We start from the raw sequence: 18,746 nt of genomic DNA, 5'->3' as shown, positions 1-18,746 counted from the left end.
ACTAAAACATATTTTCTGAATACTCTGTATTTTTCAGGAGCTACACAAAGTGAAAGTTACCAAACAGAGGTTAGAAGAGAAAACAAAATTTTACGAAGAGCAAGTTGAATATTACAATACCTACATTAAAACTTGTCTTGAAAGTTTAAATGCCGGAAAGAGGTGAGTTAAATTTTTCACTCAGTTATATCCATATTTTATTGTGCTCAGCTTGCCTGGGATAGTATAGACCGTAAAGAATAATGTATAGGTTTAAACCTATTTTTTCTTTAATCCAAAGTGAAATTGTGTTAAACAGAAGTATCCACAAGAAGACAGAGGATGGACGTAAGGTGAAGACGCAGTGTGTCAAGTACAGTGGAGCCAAACTGCACGACAAAGGTGTGCTAGTGTCCATCGAGGGCCTCTCACAGCAGCAGTACAAGAACGTCATGTTCGAGATACGGCCGACTGAGAACATTGGCATCTTCTCAGTGTGCGGTAAATTCATGGGAGTTGAAATGGAGACGATTGAAATAAATATTCAGGTTAGAGTCATATTTTAAATTATGCTCCATAGTTATGTAAAAAAAATTAATATTGGTCTGAAACTGTGGAAATAGAGTGTGTTAAAATAATGAAAAATTGAGTTTCACATAGATTGTTATACAAATCATCTATCAATTGGTACTTTCATCTGATTTGCCTCAATTTTATTAAATTTACTTTAAAAAAATGTTTGTTTACAGGTTGTTACTTTATCCTAGTATCCAGAGTTTATTGATCCTAAATTCTAAATTGATAACTATACTGACTTACAATATTTTGTTTGCGTTGTAATTAGTTTGTTGTAATATATTACTCATAGAAATAGTTAAAATAGAATAAACACATTTTTTACGATAAAAGAGGGCAAAAAGCCAGGTTATAATAAGAGTTTTTATAGGATAGGAATAGCAGGTTTACCTTTCCTAGTTTGGAAGAATAATCTTTTTCTTCTTTATAGAGACATTAAGAAGAACACACAAAAATGATATATTTCAACAGGACACTTTCATAACCCAGTCTTTGGTTGCTATAACCTATACCTGTACCTTTAGAATTTAATGCTTCATGGGTGCTTATATATGTATACTTACTGGATCACTGTTTGGATCATTATTAATTTATGTTTATACATTTTTTTTATGATAAGTATATTTTAAATTATATTTACGAGCCACCTGTTCATTGTAGATCTTTTCTACTAGAATTATGTGATGTTACATAACAATAAATTTTTTATTTCTGTAGTTTTCCAGGATTACTAACCTTGTCTGTGGGATCAAATTAATTGAATCTCTTATTTTAATCTTATAATGTCTTTTCTTTGTTTCAGAATCTTCTGCAACTCCAGTTTGAAGGAGTATCTGTCATGGATATTTTTAATAAAGCCAAAGTCAATGTTAATCTTCTTCTGTACCTGTTAAACACAAAGTTTTATAAACACCATTAGTTGTAGTATTGTTATTATTCAAAATATCATTGCATGATTATTGTTTAAGCACCATTGTTAATGTCTAATAGACTAATAAGGAAAAGTATATTTATGTAAATTTGTAGCTATCATCAAGGAAGAGTTGTGATGTTTTTCATATCTTAAGCACGTGTGTATAGATCATTTAACAATTTGTATTTATATATTAATTTAAAATAATTATTTACTGTATCCTTTTTACCTACTAATAATAGTTAAGTTACTAATTATAACACCATTTAATTGTTCTGTACTATAAATTTTATATTTTAAGACCCAATTATACAAAAATATTGTAATGTTGTTGTATTTTATACTAAATAAAAAAATAAACTGTATAAATTCAAATATATTGTTTTTACCTGAATCTTTTGATCTATATTGAATTTCTTTTAATAAAGTGTATAAATATCTTCTTAAAATGCTAATTTGGTTTGTCATGGAACACGTTTATATTGAAGTAAGTTAAATGTAAGTAGCATAGGTTTTAATTTGTTATAAGTTTATTATTACAAAGCAAAAGCCATGATTGTTACTATCTTTAATAATGATTAATATCTATACTACAATAATTTTACTCTTAAACATCTTATAATGTACTTTTGCACACTGCAATGATGATCATTACTTAATACAATTATTTTAACCAAATAACTTATTGTGTTATTTTCCTTGGTAAAAACTTTGTTTGTAGACAAATTATTTTCTATAGTTTTCAGTTTTCAAAAGTAGTTTTTGATAGTCCATTCTAAGAATTGTGATTATTCACTTTAGGGAGCTTACGGAGGAAGCAGACATTATTGTGAGATAAAGTAACTTGTTTTGCTTCAAGTGTTAAGGTGGAGTCTTTATGATATAATAAATACATGCCCGGCTAATGTAATATACTGTCATAAAGTATTTTTCCTGTTCCTTATATATTTTTTAAATTATTTTGTATAATATATTTGTTGGCTACATAAACATATTTTTCAAATTTTAAGAAACATTGATTACAAAAAACCCCAACTGTTGTTATTTTATTTTTAAATGTTTCTGTGCAGACTAAAAACATTTAATAGTATACAATTACATATAATGAATGAGTGTCAGTTAGATATTTGAATGCAAAGCTATTTATACTGTAAATAACGAACCAATTAACTAACAAAACTATTGAGAAATTTCAGAGGTTAGACCATTGTTTAGCGTATAAAACAAATAATTGTTAAATAATAAAGGGATGAATTATACTACATGGAAATCACACAATTACATTACTGCCAAACAATGTTATGGGTCATATTCGCTCACATTGGTATCGCTAATTTGTAATAGTTCGGATGAAGCAAATTTAAAAGATGTGTGTGTAGTCAATTTGTATACAATGTCAGAATGTCGCACACAACTTGTTCACATCAATTTATACTGGATCTATTTTGTTGCACTTTGGTGTAGCAAATTTGTAATGGATTGTGTCTTGTGTTATTTATTATCTCTTGTAGGAGATGTCAGTTTTAAAAGATATCAAATTTATGTAATAAATTTCACATTTGTTGAATTCAAAAAGAATACGATGTGGTCAATGTCCAATGTCATAAAATAGAAATTCACATCTAATATTTGTAAAGGAATTGGTTCACTGAATTTAATGTTGCATAACATGGCTACTGAGAGTGAAGATCAAGGTCGGGGAAGTGTTTTGCATCTTCTGTGTCAACAACAAACAGGTTAGTCAGACCCACTTATTAACATAGCCACTTCTATAGTTTATTTTGTACACCTCAAATGGCATTGTGAAGTAAGTAATTTTCTTGAATGGATGTTAAAATTACACTTTTTTCTACATTTTTACTGTAACTGATTACTTATTGTTAGCTCTATATAATCCAATATTTCTACCACATATTAATATACATTTAATTGTAAACTCCACAACTGCGAAGAAGTCATGCTTATTGTAACACGATTAACAGACTGTTAGAGTAAAGAGAATCACTCTTATAGTGTATAGTAGAGTTGATAGTCCCATTGTCATTTTCAGTGATAAGAGTGTCCATAAGGAATAGTGTGAAGCAGGCCACATGTGTACAACTGGTGATAAGATATTAGTCAGCTGTTACTGAGCTTTGGACAATGGGGAGATATACTCTGTGCCAATACATTGCTGGGTTAGCAGGTAAGTTAGCTGAATTTGTCCTCAAACATGAGCTTTTTCTTTTATTTGTAGGACAGAAGGAACATTTATGGAAATTTCATAATACCTTCACAAAACTAGCTAATATCTTTTAAACTTATATTTACATTTTTAAGACTCATTAAAGAAGAATTGTATTCAAAATTTATTGTTTATAGGTTTGTATGCATGAGCTCATATAACTTCTGGACTGTATTTTCAATATTTAGATTGTAAGGTCCATAAATTTAATAGCTTACAATTTGTTTGATGGAAATATAAATGAAATTGATAAAATGTTAACATTTTTTCGATTTTACGGGTTTAGTACAATATAAAAAACCCTACAGTTTATTGTTATTGTTAACATCTAACAAATCACACTCTACAGAAAATTTTCATTCTAAAGCTTATACGAGATTTGATTTTGGGATGAAATGGAATTAAAATCATGCAAGGGGCAATTCTTGATTCTAATTGAATATATCAATTCAATATCTGTAAAATATAAGTTAAAAATATTCATTTCATGCCTTTAATCACCAATTACAAAAACACAAGAAAAATGTTGTTATGAATACTTATTGGTTAATTTATATAGCAATAAATCATTCCTTCCAAGTGTTATCTACCTATATTAAAAAAAAAAAAATTAAAATTTGATATTAGTACCAACTTAATTTTACGAACTATGTTTATGTTTTATTTACTTAAGAGAACTAGGCTAAAAATATCACCAGTTAATTTTCAAATCTCTTATAAGCTTTGTAAAATTTATAATTACATTGTAATTGTTAGACTGAACTTGATTCAATACTTTTAGTTCTACATCTTCCTTCCTCTTTAATCAATCCTTTTAATCAAAATTTCTTTATTTTTATCCTTGTTAAACCAACAATTGAATTAAGACAAATATGGGTTATAGACTTAGTTAAGAGTTGATTTTGAGCAAACTTTTATATGGCTAACTCAAAATATTGTTTCAGGTATTTAAATCAAATTTTCAGGAAATTATCACTACAGTATGTACTGTTACAACCCCAATTTAAAATTTAGCAATTACTGTATCAACAAATATTTGACATTTTATAATAAGGGATTTTTCACAGTAAAAATAATCATCTTATCAAAAACTAAATGACAGAAATAATAACACTAAAAGTAATTGAAAACAAGGCTCGAGGCATAATCCTAGTTTATGTAGACAAACCTCTCCTGGTTTTACTTTAAGAATGCAAAATAAAGGAACACGGAAATAGAACATCTATTTAATTATACAAAAAAATTATACTCCCACACATCCTGCTGCTTATACAGTTTGTTCATAATGATATCCACTACAACAACCAGCTTATTTTGTATAAAAAGTTCATTACTAGACAAACGTATAAACCAAAAACAAAAATGAATTATAACACTCAGAAACCCATGAAACATATTTATATTTTTGAGTAAAAAAAAACTCTGAGCTACAAGAAAACAATATAAATTACGATAGATGAAGCCCCAACAGGCAGGCACCCATGCATACACAAAGCTAGTCTATATGCAAAGTGTCTATTGGTGCAAGCATCAGTCATGTTAATGCAACATTTTGTCCTCGCTGTAGACACAGTGTCTCTAAAACAATATTAGAATATAGTTATCTACTACACAACATTAGTGTCAATAAGTCAATGGAAATACTAGTTTTGTAAACTATAAATACAGCTGATTTCATTCTCCACACCTCCCTTCTATCTACAAAAGAATGCACAAGTGTTCTTGTTTCCAATAAGTTAATTATTGCAGTTCTAACTATGTGACTAATTTATTCTCTCATGCACCAGCTGGCCTGACAGTACTAGCAGTGGGCTGTACTACAGGATGGACAACTGTGGCACTCAAGAAACTACGCTCCCCAGGCAGCGAAATTCCGATCACACCCTCGGAGGGGTCTTGGATTGCATCATTCCACGAGGCAGGACACATACTCAGCCCCATTCCCACAGGATTTCTTGTCGGCAAAGTGGGACCAAAAGCATGCCTCATTGCATCAGCTGTTATCCAAAGTGCGGGGTGGATCCTTATAATCATTACGCGATCTGTCCCCATTTTGTATCTTGTACGTTTCCTCTTTGGCATCTCCATGGGAATAGTGTTCACTGTAACACCATTGTACATCGCTGAAATATCAAATCCTGAAATTCGAGGTGCTTTAAGCACAGGATTTGAAACTATGTTGTACTTAGGACACCTGATTGAATTTACTGTAGGTCCTTACGTTTCTTACAATATGCTTGCTGTAATATCAATCACGATTCCAGTTGGCTTTTTGATACTTTCTCTCTGGATGGTAGAGTCTCCTTATTATTTGATAAAGAGGGGTAAATATTTAGACGCGAGGAAATCATATTCCGATTTATCAGGAATTGAGGATGAACACATATTGGTGGACTATCTGGCTAAAATCGAGGAACACATTAATGAAAAGAAAATTGGAAGTTTGAGAGATTTGTTTGGGAGCCGAAACTATCGCAGATGTCTAATGATCGTTTTAGTTCTTGCGATAGTTCAACGATTCAGTGGCATGTCAGCCGTTGTAGCCTATGCTTCCTTCATTTTCCCTTCCACAATTGGAGGTCTGTCTTCCAGTTCATACACAATCTTGTTTGGAGCTATTACACTTCTTTTTACCTTTGTGTCAGCAGCACTAATGGACAGATCTGGACGAAGGGTTCTAACAATTACTTCATGTTTCGGAAGCTTCGTGGTAGAACTGTTAACAGCATTGTACTTTTACTTATCTCAAAACTCGATTGTGAACACAACCCATATCACATGGATTCCGTTTGCAACAATATCCATGTATGCAGGGTTTTACTCAATAGGCATGGGTCCAATAGTAACAACTATACAAGGTGAACTGTTCCCACCGAATGTTAAAGGTCTTGCAGCTTCCATAGTAACCATTGTGCATGCTGGTTCTGGCAGTTTGGTTACTAAATGTTATCAGATCATTTCTGACAAATTTGGTGTTTATGTTAGTTTTTCTTTTTTCTCGCTCAGCTGTCTGTTTGGTTCTGTGTTTGCTTTCTTTGTTATGCCAGAGACAAAAGGAAAAACCCTCCTTGAGATTCAGAGTGGGTAGGATTACTTAGGTTAAATATGTACTTGATTTGACTAACATGTTGTAATACTATATGCCACTTGTGGTTCTAATTCTTCTTAAATGTAGATTGATAGATCATAAGACTCAAGTATCATAACCTTCAATACCTGTGATAACATTCAGTGCTCTTTAAATACTTTTGTGATAAACCTGTGATAAGAAAACGTAATTCATTGTAAGACTATTTTTATAACACAAATAACTTTAAATACTAATCTCTAAGTTTTATTGTACGTTATTTTATTATTAAGTACTATGTAGTGAAGAAAATAAATCTGTTTTACTACATTCACTATTTTATTTGAAAACCAAAGTGAAAGTAATTACTATGATAATTTAAATGTTAAAATTGTGCATTGTTATAATGTTTGAAGCAACAGTATATTTTCACAAGTTGATACTAAAGTAACCAATTTAAAGACTGTAGAAACAAAGTAAAATAAATACATTAAAAATACACTCAGTTATTGAAATGAGCTATTAATTAGTTTTTTATCAAATAGTAAATTAATGATTTGTTACCCATAAATTGCATTGTCTCTTACAAGTTATCATGAAAGTAATAAAAAAAATTGTGTTAACAAATTGTCAAATAAAACTGTCAAAATAGATCAAATTTAAGTAAAAGAAATTTTAAAAATCCTAATAAAATAAAATAGATTGGAACCAATATAACTACATTATACAAATAACAGTCTTTCCCCATGAAAATACTTGTATTTAATTGAAATTTTCAAAAATAAAATTAAGTTTCATGAGACTGATGGAATGATCATTCCCAGAAAGAACATGATTTATTCTTTACTGTCAATGTCCAATTCTAAAACGTATAAAAACTACATATAAATTGTGAGCTTCCACAAAAATCTAACATTTCAGCATAAACTTCCAATGCCAATAAATTTAAAATAAACTATACATTTTAGTATTCTATTATATTCAATTTTGACAGTAATACAAATCCATTTTTAATTTATAATGTCCAAGATTGAATTATTTTTGTGAAAAAGATTTGTTATTAGCATGTAATTATTTGTACATTTGTACACTACTCCATAAAAACACCCACAAAATGTGTCTTATTTCCATGTCGATTTTTTATTGGTTCAGAAAGGTATTGAGTGAATTTGGAGAATATATTACATTGGATCTTCAATATTCTGTACTAAGTCAAACTAAAAAAGATTTCAGAGCAAAAATACTTTGTTTTTTATTTTTAAGTTATGATGTAATGCATTTTTATACTGTTTCTAAAACTAATTTTCTTAAAATAAAAAACAAAGATTTAAGATGATAATTAAAATTGATATGATTTTTAACCAACTTCAAATGAAGGATTCTTTTTTTATGTATATCCACCGATTTAAGAAACTATTGAACTGATTTGGATTAACTTAAGTTTTTTTATCGATTAGACAAGTATCTGACCAAGAAATTACTTTGGAAATTTCACCTATAGAACCATATGAAGCTAGACAAAGCAATTTGCTGAGATGTGGTTTTCTTACAATTACTACATCTTGCCACATAACTACTAGGAAACAATTTTTCATGTTTGGCTTTGACTGACATTCCTATTGGAGGCAATATAAAAAAAACTGTCCTGAAGTAATGAGGCAGGGTTAAAAAATAAGAACTAAGTTATAGTTTCCAAATAACTATAACTTATCTCACATATATTGAGGGAAGTTATCTAGTCTGCATCAGGGTTCCACAAAACATTCCTTTAGGAGTACTTTGAAACAATGAAGATATGAAGCAATGAGACGGAATAAGATATCAAGATTTACATATTGGAGAACTGGACTCATATATTATACCATCTCAGAGGCTTGCTATAGCCTTGGTTCAAATTTTGAAGTACTGACCTATTTTTGGAAGAGAATCGTATCATTATTTTATTTGTATTATATTGTAATGTAGTTGAAAAACTCAGCTTAAGCATTAAACTTTGAATTCTTTCTGTGTTATGGAAAAGTATACAAATTTCAACAATTTAACATATGTTTTTAGGAATCCTAAGATATAATGATGAATATGTGATTTGTTCAATGTAAAAATACAGACTATAAATCACTACTTACAGAAGATGTAATTTACAAACCACATGATATGAGCGGATGTTAGTTGGGGAGGATTGCGAGATATAGATATGTATATATATATATATATATATATATATATTATGTGGAGCAGGTGGGATGAAGATAGCCATTTCCTAGAACTTGATTCGGTATTGGAGGGGGAGGAGGGCGAGCAGCTTGTATTATCGCAGCTCCATAGAAAGAGGAAATGTTCATGCTAATCCAAGCTGGCGGCCAGACAGTGCATAACTGGCACTAGGACAGCCTTAAGTGTCTTTTTTCAATGTAAATTGCACACTCCGACTGGTGTAAAAAAATTATCAAAATAAATATTGTGATTTTTATCCCAAAAATGTTTTAGACAAATTCATAACTGTTTCACCTACTAAAATTACTTGAGAAAATTATAAAGGATATAAAACAAAGGAAATGAAGTAATAAAATTACTTATTATAAAAATAACATTTATTTGGATAGATTATGTATAAAATGTTACTCGACAGATCCTGGAATAGCGTCGACGGCTGATTATCCTGGTATGCAACTGTCACACAACTGGTTCTGAGTCCAATGTAGTAAACAGCATTGCCCTGGGAAGGTTATGTCCACCCAAAGTCAGTCTTATTAAGAAATCATTTATTTCCTCCTTGTTGTGATAGATTTTAGTAGATATTTTTATTGAGGTTGCTGCAAGTATTTTTTAACTGTTCTGTGTTGAAGATGGCTTAAAAGGATAGTGCTACAGGAAAACCATAAGCTTAGAATTGGTTTTTTTGTTTTAAAAATAACATGTTGTTTAATAATAAACCATTTCCAAGTTGAAAAAATTGTACTTAAAGATTGATATACAACGGAAACCATTACACCAAACCAGAAAGCCATTACCATTATAGAAAATTTACATAGCTTTATGATCAGTTTATTTAGATTTGTAGTGAAATTTGTAAATAAAAATCATCGTTGAGGAATTTGAGCTTTAACATTTCTTTCAACTTCAAAACAAATTAAAAAACAACTATCTTAGTGCGTTGATTTTTTTGCATATTAATCAACATTATATCTTCACCTTAATCATCTGACCTTGATCATTTTAACGATATAGAAGAAATGAAAACCCAAAAGACATGATAAAAGTGAAACTGTGGACATTGACAGCACTAAACTTAGAAAAGTTTGCGAGACATTCATCTCACGAAAGAAGTGTACACAATTTCAGCTTTATTTTAGCAGCACTATTACTAAAAACTATAATAACATTCGTGTACTTGTATATACATAATAAAATTATGATCTTAGCTTTGAAAGGGTTATTCACATATCTGTGTTTCTCCTACTTGTTGTTGTAGACAGTTTTAGCCTAGATTGAAGCTCTGTCTATAAACGTCAGTTGCAGGGGTGAGCTGATAACATTCAAGAACTTCGACTCGAATTTCACATCTTCATAATTGTATTCTATTTTAAAGTTGTTAACAATCTGGAAAAATAATTCTTTAATTATTACACATACAATTTTAAAGGTATTACATTCTTAAATATTTATTTTCTCTTTAAATATTACTATCTATGAGATCTGTAAACAAAATCTTTCAAATTATTACACGACAAAGGCCATTTAGACTTTTCATTATGGTAATACTGACTAGTCAATAAACAGGGATCGATGAACTAATGAACCAAACTAAATGAATTTCACATTGCAGAGAAGTTAACCTACACATAAATAAAATGACACTGCCTTGTAAATTGATAAAGTAATACAAATCTTTAACGGACTGTGAAATAAGAACTGGCGATAACATCCACATTTTGATAAGAGATCCAATAATGCCTTGGTAATCTTTGTGCACTTGTTTATTGTCATTACTGGACATGCAGTGAAAACACCCGTAGCTACAATATTTAATTACAGTATGCTGCAATTTAAGTACACAAAATAAAAAATAAATAAATAAAAATTTTGCTACTGTGGTGGATCAAAGTATTACAATGTAGCATTTTTAGACTCTATACTAGGAGTTGATTTGAGAGAAATTTTTAAGTTGGTATAAAGACATTCTATTAGCCTGAGAAAACGTTATTGTTAAATAATTTAATTTTACTCATCTCAATGATAATTTATGATAGTAAAATAAACTATAAAACATGTTATTTTACAGCAACTTGAAATTTATTTTTTTATTTGTAGTTTATATTAGAACAATTAAAAATACTTTAGTGTTACACATAGTAAGGTTATTTTTTTTTAAGCTTATGTGGCTGGTGTCATAACTAGTATCTGTCTTCAGGTTCACACTTTGTCGAAACATTGCTTACACAATTAAATTCAGCAATGTTTCAATACGGTGTGAAGTGAAAACTTATAATAAGGTCAGTTAATACAGATAACAAAACAAATATAGCATTTTCTTGGTTTATCATCTGTAAACAGTTGGGTAGATCAACAAGGACAAGAAATATATAACTAATAAACTACTAATATAAGAAATATATAAATGTGAAGTGGACAATTAACATAATAATGAGGAACAAAATATCATGAAACTAGCAGTTTACACTGTTGAATAGCTTAGTATAGAACTTTATTGATATTTGGACAGTACAAAAGCCTGTAAATATATAACTGCAGATATGTAACATTATTGATGTCAAGCATTCTGGCTAAAACATCTGGTATTTTAAAAAGGTTAAAGGAGTTGGCTCTTCTTTTGCATAGTTCTTTCTCAAGACTAATCTAGTTGTTCATGAAGAGCCATCTGAAAAAGAAAAGTCCTCTATAAAACTTTAAATGCCTTTTATTTTCTAAAAAAATTAAGACTGATGAGTTTTGGATTATATTGCAAAATAATTCACTAAAGAAAACTGAACCGAAGATAGATTTATTGTACACAATGCTAAGAATGACAAAATCATCCAATTCTGTGATTTCACTTTAGATAAGTACATTGATAAGACATACTACAATGCAAACAAAAACTTGTAATTAACTGTTTTTACATACATTTTACTGCTAAACCAAAACCACAATGGAGATCTATGTTTTATGGATATAGAGAGACATTAAATTATACTTATATTATATATGGAGATATAATACAGGGTGGGGAAGAGTGGACTCCCTAGTTTCAATCAGTCGCCGAAGAGCGCGCGCGCGCGAGCTAGCGGAGTCGGAGTGGTTTCATTTGGTGGGGGAAAGACGCCATTTTTAGTAGTCACCATGCCGTGGACTGGCGAGCATCGTGGTTTTGTAGTTGAAACGTTCTTTAAAAATAAGGATAGTGTGGTGGCGACCCAGCGTGCATTTCGTAGACGGTTTGGTTTGAATCGTCATGATAGTGTTCCTGATGATAAAACCATAAGGAAATGGATTACAAGTGTACGGGCGACAGGATCTGCACTGCCTAGAAAACCAGTCGGACAACCAAAGAGTGTGAGGACACCAGAGAACATAATGGCAGTGAGAGCGTCTATTGAACAATCTCCATCGCGCTCTGCGCGGAAACATGCTGCTGCTCTTGGAATGTCGGCCAGAACGGTGAGGCGAATTTTACACTCAGACCTTCATTTACACCCGTATAAGATGATGGTTGTTCAAGAATTGATGCCAGCAGATTTCGTTAAACGTACAGATGCTTGCAAAGTAATACTGGCTTCTTTACAACCCGGCACTATTCTGTGGTCTAGTGATGAGGCACATTTTCATCTCTCGGGCACAGTCAATAAGCAAAACTTTCGTTACTGGGCAGCTGAAAACCCACGAACTCTTCATCAAAAACCTCTTCATTCAAAGTGACTGTGTGGTGTGCTGTGTCCTCCATAGGCATAATTGGCCCTTACTTTTTTTAATCGGAAGGTGCAACCGTTACTGTGAACACTGTACGCTATTGTGAGATGTTGGAGAACTTTTTCTTACCCAGAATTGAAGAGTATGGTGTGGAAAATAATATGGAAGCCTTTTGGTTTCAACAGGATGGTGCCACGGCTCATACCGCCCGTCGCTCTCGCCACCTTCTGCAAGAACAGTTTCCCGGCCACTTGGTCTCATTACGAGGGGATGTTTCATGGCCCCCTCGCTCCCCCGATCTAAGCCCATTGCGATTATTTTCTTTGGGGTTACCTCAAATCTGAGGTTTACAAAGTTCGACCAAGGACCTTGGAAGCCCTTAAGGAAGCAATTGTTGATGTTATCACTGGAATAACGCCAGATATGCTGAGTAGAGTTTTTGAAAACTTCATTGAACGGCTAAATATGTGCATCGCTCATCAAGATCGTCACCTGGACGATATCATTTTTAAAACTTAATAAAAAATAAATGGCATTGTATGTAGATTTCAGAAATAAAAAGCTTTTGTAATAATCTTGTATGGTTTTTATGCAGTTAACCGATCAAATCAGGGAGTCCACTCTGCCCCACCCAGTATAAGTATATTTAATGCTGTTTAATAATTTCCATTCAGAGCATCATGCAGTAGCTTTTATGTTTACATTTTAGAGCCCAGTAATGTTTTATAAAGGAACCTCATTGCATATTTAGTCACACTCTCTAACCAAGAAGGCTGCTAATTCCAGCATCCACTTTGGACAGTTTCTGCTGTTCAAGACTTAAAGTGGAAACAAAAATAAGCTCTAAATCTATTGAACTATTACTCACGTTCAGGAGAAAGGTTTCAAGTTCCAGCATGGCTATTCTCCTCCCAACACAAGAACGAACTCCAATCCCGAAAGGAGCAAATGCAAACTGACTGTACTCGAGTCGTTCAGAACTCAGCCAACGCTCAGGCCTGAAGTGTAGTGGATTTTTGAAATACTTAGGATTGCGACACATTATGTAATTACTGGTCAGCAACAAACTCTGGAAAATATATATATTAAAACATAATGCAAACATTGGAAACAAACAATAGTACGAATTTGCATGCAATTAAAACATATATTTCAAAGGCTTTCAGATTGGAGTGGCTAACACCGTAGGTGTTCATTGAAGCACAGTTACATAAATCATTCATTACATAATGTATAACGTTATTGGAAATTCCAACGGATGGATTACATTTCTTTCAACTTTAGAGGAAATGAATGATACAAGTCTTTTATGGCCGATTTCACTTACTTTTAGTTATTGGTGCCTTAGACTGTTCTCATATTGAAATAAAATACATACAAAGTTTGTCGATAAATAATATATAAATAGGAAAGGTTATCCAAGTCTAAATGTTGAACTAAAGTGTAAGCCAAAAAAATTACAAGTGTCTCAGCGGAGTGGCCTGGCAGTGTTCATGATTCCATGATCTGGAGAAAAAATGCCCCATCAGAAATGTAACTTCATAGTACAGCGTTTTGCCTATTGGGAATTTAGCCAATGTACTTTCTTCCTGGCTAATAAATTGCTTTCACCAACCTAGAAATGTACATACTCCTCAAGTGCTTTTGATATAACCATCTGTACCCCTAGCAACAGGATACTGTTGAGTTAGGATATAACATCAGTATCACTTGGTATAAGATCTTGTTGTCTCAGAATAAGGTTAATTCCCACAACTTAACTGCTAAGGGTACCACAACATCTAGGAGATCCTCTGAGACAAGGCAAGTTTAATTTTTATAGCTGACCGCTAGAACTGTGGAGTTATGTGGTGGCACGGAGTTTGTCCCATCCACATGTGGTAGTAGACGGTTTGTCATCCACCCATCCCACATGTGGTGGTAGACGGTTTGTCATCCACCCATCCACATGTGGTGGTAGGCAGTTTGTCCCATCCACCAGCCCACATACGAACGAATTAAAAGGTCAGTATTCTAAGTACCAGTGGTTGCTCCTATCAATCTTTCCTTCTATTACTATCCTTTACGGGTTTATATTGATGACAGCATATGATCAAAAGGGTTAAGCTATCAGGATAGTTAGAAACACAATAAAAGAAACTGATGAAGATCAAATAATAATTTTGATAAGGTTTGGCTAGCTCCGTATTAGCTGTAAGTCTATTACAGGTAAATAATAATTTTGGAAAATCTTGAATAAATTTACCCTTCATTCGGGCATCATCTAATGAATATTACCCATGATTTCAAGTTGTGATAAAATTTAATTAAGAGTAAATTGTACCAATTATTTAAGTTGTTTGAAATTATAAAATCAGAATTATAAAGATTCAATAAATTTTTTAAAGTAGATTATTATACAACCTATTATATATAGATTGTCGCTAAAAATCTTTCTACTTTTAAAGTTTATAACTAAATTGTTATAAATATCTTTATGTGATAAAGTTTTTCGATATAACTTGTAATATTTAATGTCCAGTTTTCCTCATTAGTTAAGTGCTCAAAGAATTAAAATGTGAACACAAATGTGAATGTGGATATTAATATATAAAAATTAGTCAAAACATTTTTGTAAGAAAGAAACTTTAGTAAATGAGCATGTACAAACTGAACTGTTAGTCCATACTTCCAATGTTGACACCGAAACGGATGCTAATGACGTGAAATGCCCACTAGCTGTTTAAAAATGTCACAAAAAAAGTTTCTCAACTGATGTGCTAGCCTCTTCTGTAAAAAAATAATCTAGAGTTTAGAAATCCGTGAAAAACAAACCAACACACGTGCAAGAGGGATAGAAGATTATTGCACTGGGAGATTATATTTCTGGAGACTGAAGTTTTGGTTAAAAAGTAGTTTATGTAATTTCTTGTGGTCTTTTAGGCAGTACTTTCTTTGATCTAATAATGATCCAACAATGTGGCTACTTTATTTTAGACTTAATATAGGTACATCTAAAGAAAACAACTTCCTGTTAACACCCAAATATTTGGATTCATATTCAAATTCATGCCTAATAATTGTTACCAAAAATTAATTATCTTTAAATAATGTATTTTAATCTAATTTCTTATAATTTTGACGTACTTCATAACTAAATTTAAACAGTCTAAATCACAAGCAACGATATGACCAGTACTTGCAATAATATGGCTACTAACAATCTCTAAATCTGCAATGTTTCTTACCCCTTTTGGGATCCTGTATCCTGAGAGTACCAAATCTTTATCAGGGGTTCGTAAGGTGCCAATAGCCACGGGCCACAATCTAGACATAAAGGACATTAACTTAGCAATCAGAGGGAACATGTTTACTCTGATGAATAAAAAAAAAATAAAAACTCATGAAGTGCTGACTGCTTTCCATCAATGAGGATAAGAAAAACATTATTCAAAGTAAGCTATGATTGAACAGTAAGATTTCACATGACTTCTTTTCGGTCAGTACCCAACAAAAATATCTATGATAGTTTAGTTTTATGTCTAGTATTCTAATTTATCTATTGCCTGAACACACAAACTGAAACACATCCCTGTCAAAATGTCCCTGTTGTTTTTAAAATAGAAATTTTCTGTCCAGGTATTATATCATTATTACATTTAAGTTCAGAGAAAGTCAGCTTATGGCTATCTAGTTCAGATTTAAAAATTGACCATGCTGCATTACTTATATTTTCTGAGGATTCAATAAACTTACAATTAACTAGTTGCTTAGCTTTATTACAAACAGATCTAAATATTTTTCTGTAGTTCTTTAAGTACTGTAGAAATAATGGATCAGAAATTTGTTTGAAAATTTTGGTAAGTTGTCTCTTTCTTGTGCTAGAAATTTTAATGCCTAAAGTTATCCATTTTTTTCACTATTGTTGTTAATTTTTTTGGAATGAAATAAATTTAAAAGAAAAGAATGTTCAAAGGTCAACTTTAAATTGTAAAAAGAAGCTATTTAAACTATCTTGAGAGTGTATGAACTCATGAAGATTCCACTGAATTTCAATAAGAGCATTTAAAATTGTTTTGGAAAACATTATATTAACAGTAGGGGCTTGATTCAGTTTCTCATTTTTACCAGATTTGTTAGTCTCCATCATTGCAAGAAAGAGTCTCTAGGTCATAATCATCGATGACCTTCATTAATCAAACCATGTTGAGGGGTAAATGAAGCATTACTACTAGTAATATAAAACTAAACAAATAACCTGGATGACTACTAATCAATAAAAAAATGACAACATAGGAAGGTATGAGATATATTAAGTATATATACATACATATATCTTAAAGTACTATATAAAGAGATAATTATTTTTTGTTTTGATAAAATTATAAAATAATCAATAATGCACATAGTTAATACATTTTTTCTTTTTACTTTTTACTTCATTAATTTTTTCATCAAACAATATAAGGCAGTAAGAACCTACAACTAACCTCATAGTCTCCTTGATGAAAGCTTGCAGGAACGGTAAAGCCTGTTGATGAGTTCTGAAGCTGATATGTTCAAACAGCCACTGTTGACTCTCCGGGTGTTTAGCCAAGGCATACAACAGTGTGGCTGACATTGCCGCTATCTGTGGAAACAAAAGTGAAATTAAAAGAATAAAATAGACTTATTAGCCCAAAGGTATTCCATAAATGCATAGGTTGGCCAAAATATACATTATATTAGTTTTACAATTCACAATTGCTATCTGTCTATTTTACTGTTAAAAATTCTAATAAGTTGTAAAAAGGCTTATTTAACAGAAATTTTGTTAAATAAGTTTCAGAATTCTGATAATCTAATTGTGTTACCTTACCAGGTAGTTTATTCCTTGACCTACTTAAAATAGTTAAACACTTTTTCACTTTTTTGAAGCCTACTTGGTGTAAATTAAATAATTGACAAATCTAGGATTATGGAAATGTATGGGACTCCTAATAAGTACTTTCTTTAGATTTGATCTTAAATACATGTGACACAAAATGTACAATATAATTAATATAAAAAATAATGTCCAGTAAATGAAATAAAATATTTTTGATTCACTACCTCTCTCACTTCCACTTGTTCTCTTAGAGGTATATTGTCAAAATGCCTAAGCACTGAGATATCCACTACATACAAGACACTACATTAACTACACTACATACAGATCCCAAATAGACATTTTGATTCAGCGTTACACACACTAACCAATATAATCACAGGCATAAGAACAGGCAACTATTCTTTGGATGGGGAAAAGAAATGTTAACATTTTAAATCATGATAGAAAGAGAGATAAGATTCTGACCTCTCATAACAGCAAAAGGGTACAACTGCCAGCGTCTACAATCACTCCAACTACAAAATTCTCTATCGATTAGATATGCTCTAACATAGATATAAAGAAGCTTAATACATAGGTTTCCTATCCATGCTGGCATCTCAGACCATACTGTTCAAAGATGTGAGGTCAACATTCTACAAACTGAGGAAGCTAATAAAGCTTTTGAAAGATTAAGCTATACTATAAGACTTGTCATGGATGCAGCATACCCACAGATAAAATTTAAATTAAAAACTAAAACCTAAATACTTTACTGACTGTGAAGCCAATCGGCTAAAAGACACATACCTGAAAGTTCTTCGTAAATATGAAATGACAGGATCTATTGATGACAAAAAATAATTAATAAGATGTACATTTTGTACACACTTTTATTTTTTAGTATGATGCTAATACTGTTCTTAGTGAAAATAAAAAAAATGTTTGTCTATTGTCTGTTTGTTGCTTATTTTGACTATTACCAAATTTATCAATCTTACAGTCAAGTGACTGTACCATGTCATGTTTTTATCTCACTAATGACTACATAAATTGAAAATAACATTAAGAATAACATAGAAGGCTATAAAATATTCTCCTGGTAGTAAACCACCCATAGTAATTACATATATTACCAGTAAAGACCAGAACTCATCAACTCAAATCAGTAAAGTGGTGTAACCAATCTGATTAGTTTGATATGCAATGGCAATGAGATTCACAAGTTGATTCAAGTCTTACAAGTAGGAGA

The 18,746-nt window shown here is 31.4% G+C and overlaps 3 protein-coding genes across 7 annotated transcripts in view; 2 read left to right on the top strand and 1 right to left on the bottom strand.

Moving 5' to 3' along the window:
• The window catches only part of LOC124354890 (ras GTPase-activating-like protein IQGAP1), a 52,145-nt gene extending 50,302 nt beyond the window's left edge, over positions 1 to 1,843 (top strand). Inside the window, exons 32-34 of the mRNA XM_046805669.1 lie at positions 38 to 162; positions 299 to 527; positions 1,358 to 1,843. Of these exons, the coding sequence (XP_046661625.1) occupies positions 38 to 162; positions 299 to 527; positions 1,358 to 1,474 (471 nt within the window). The 3' untranslated portion in view covers positions 1,475 to 1,843. The remainder of the gene's footprint in view (positions 1 to 37; positions 163 to 298; positions 528 to 1,357) is intronic.
• A 1,245-nt stretch (positions 1,844 to 3,088) lies between these two features.
• On the top strand, positions 3,089 to 7,089 carry LOC124354889 (facilitated trehalose transporter Tret1-like). 2 transcript variants are annotated; one of them, XM_046805668.1, is made up of 3 exons: positions 3,089 to 3,204; positions 3,519 to 3,653; positions 5,480 to 7,089. In XM_046805668.1, exons 2-3 carry the CDS (start codon positions 3,611 to 3,613, stop codon positions 6,778 to 6,780), a joined length of 1,344 nt encoding a protein of 447 aa, XP_046661624.1. In that variant the 5' UTR covers positions 3,089 to 3,204; positions 3,519 to 3,610; the 3' UTR covers positions 6,781 to 7,089. The 2 variants fall into 2 exon arrangements, with proteins under 2 accessions (XP_046661624.1, XP_046661623.1); XM_046805667.1 differs by lacking the exon at positions 3,089 to 3,204 and adding an exon at positions 3,209 to 3,275.
• Positions 7,090 to 9,329: 2,240 nt separating this feature from the next.
• The window catches only part of LOC124354887 (cytochrome P450 CYP12A2-like), a 47,834-nt gene continuing 38,417 nt past the window's right edge, over positions 9,330 to 18,746 (bottom strand). For 3 of the 4 annotated variants that reach the window (XM_046805664.1, XM_046805665.1, XM_046805662.1), the window contains exons 9-12: positions 17,136 to 17,275; positions 15,894 to 15,972; positions 13,535 to 13,735; positions 9,330 to 10,359 (exon numbers count right to left, since the gene is read on the bottom strand). In XM_046805664.1, coding sequence (XP_046661620.1) covers positions 10,243 to 10,359; positions 13,535 to 13,735; positions 15,894 to 15,972; positions 17,136 to 17,275 — 537 coding nt within the window. In that variant the 3' untranslated portion in view covers positions 9,330 to 10,242. The remainder of the gene's footprint in view (positions 10,360 to 13,534; positions 13,736 to 15,893; positions 15,973 to 17,135; positions 17,276 to 18,746) is intronic. The other variant, XM_046805663.1, reaches the window with a different exon arrangement.

The sequence above is a fragment of the Homalodisca vitripennis genome, chromosome 2, assembly GCF_021130785.1.
Source record: "Homalodisca vitripennis isolate AUS2020 chromosome 2, UT_GWSS_2.1, whole genome shotgun sequence".
In the NCBI taxonomy this organism is placed as follows: Eukaryota; Metazoa; Arthropoda; class Insecta; order Hemiptera; family Cicadellidae; genus Homalodisca; species Homalodisca vitripennis.
Note: the sequence above shows the minus strand (reverse complement) of the source record. Positions and strands in the feature narration are given on the sequence as shown.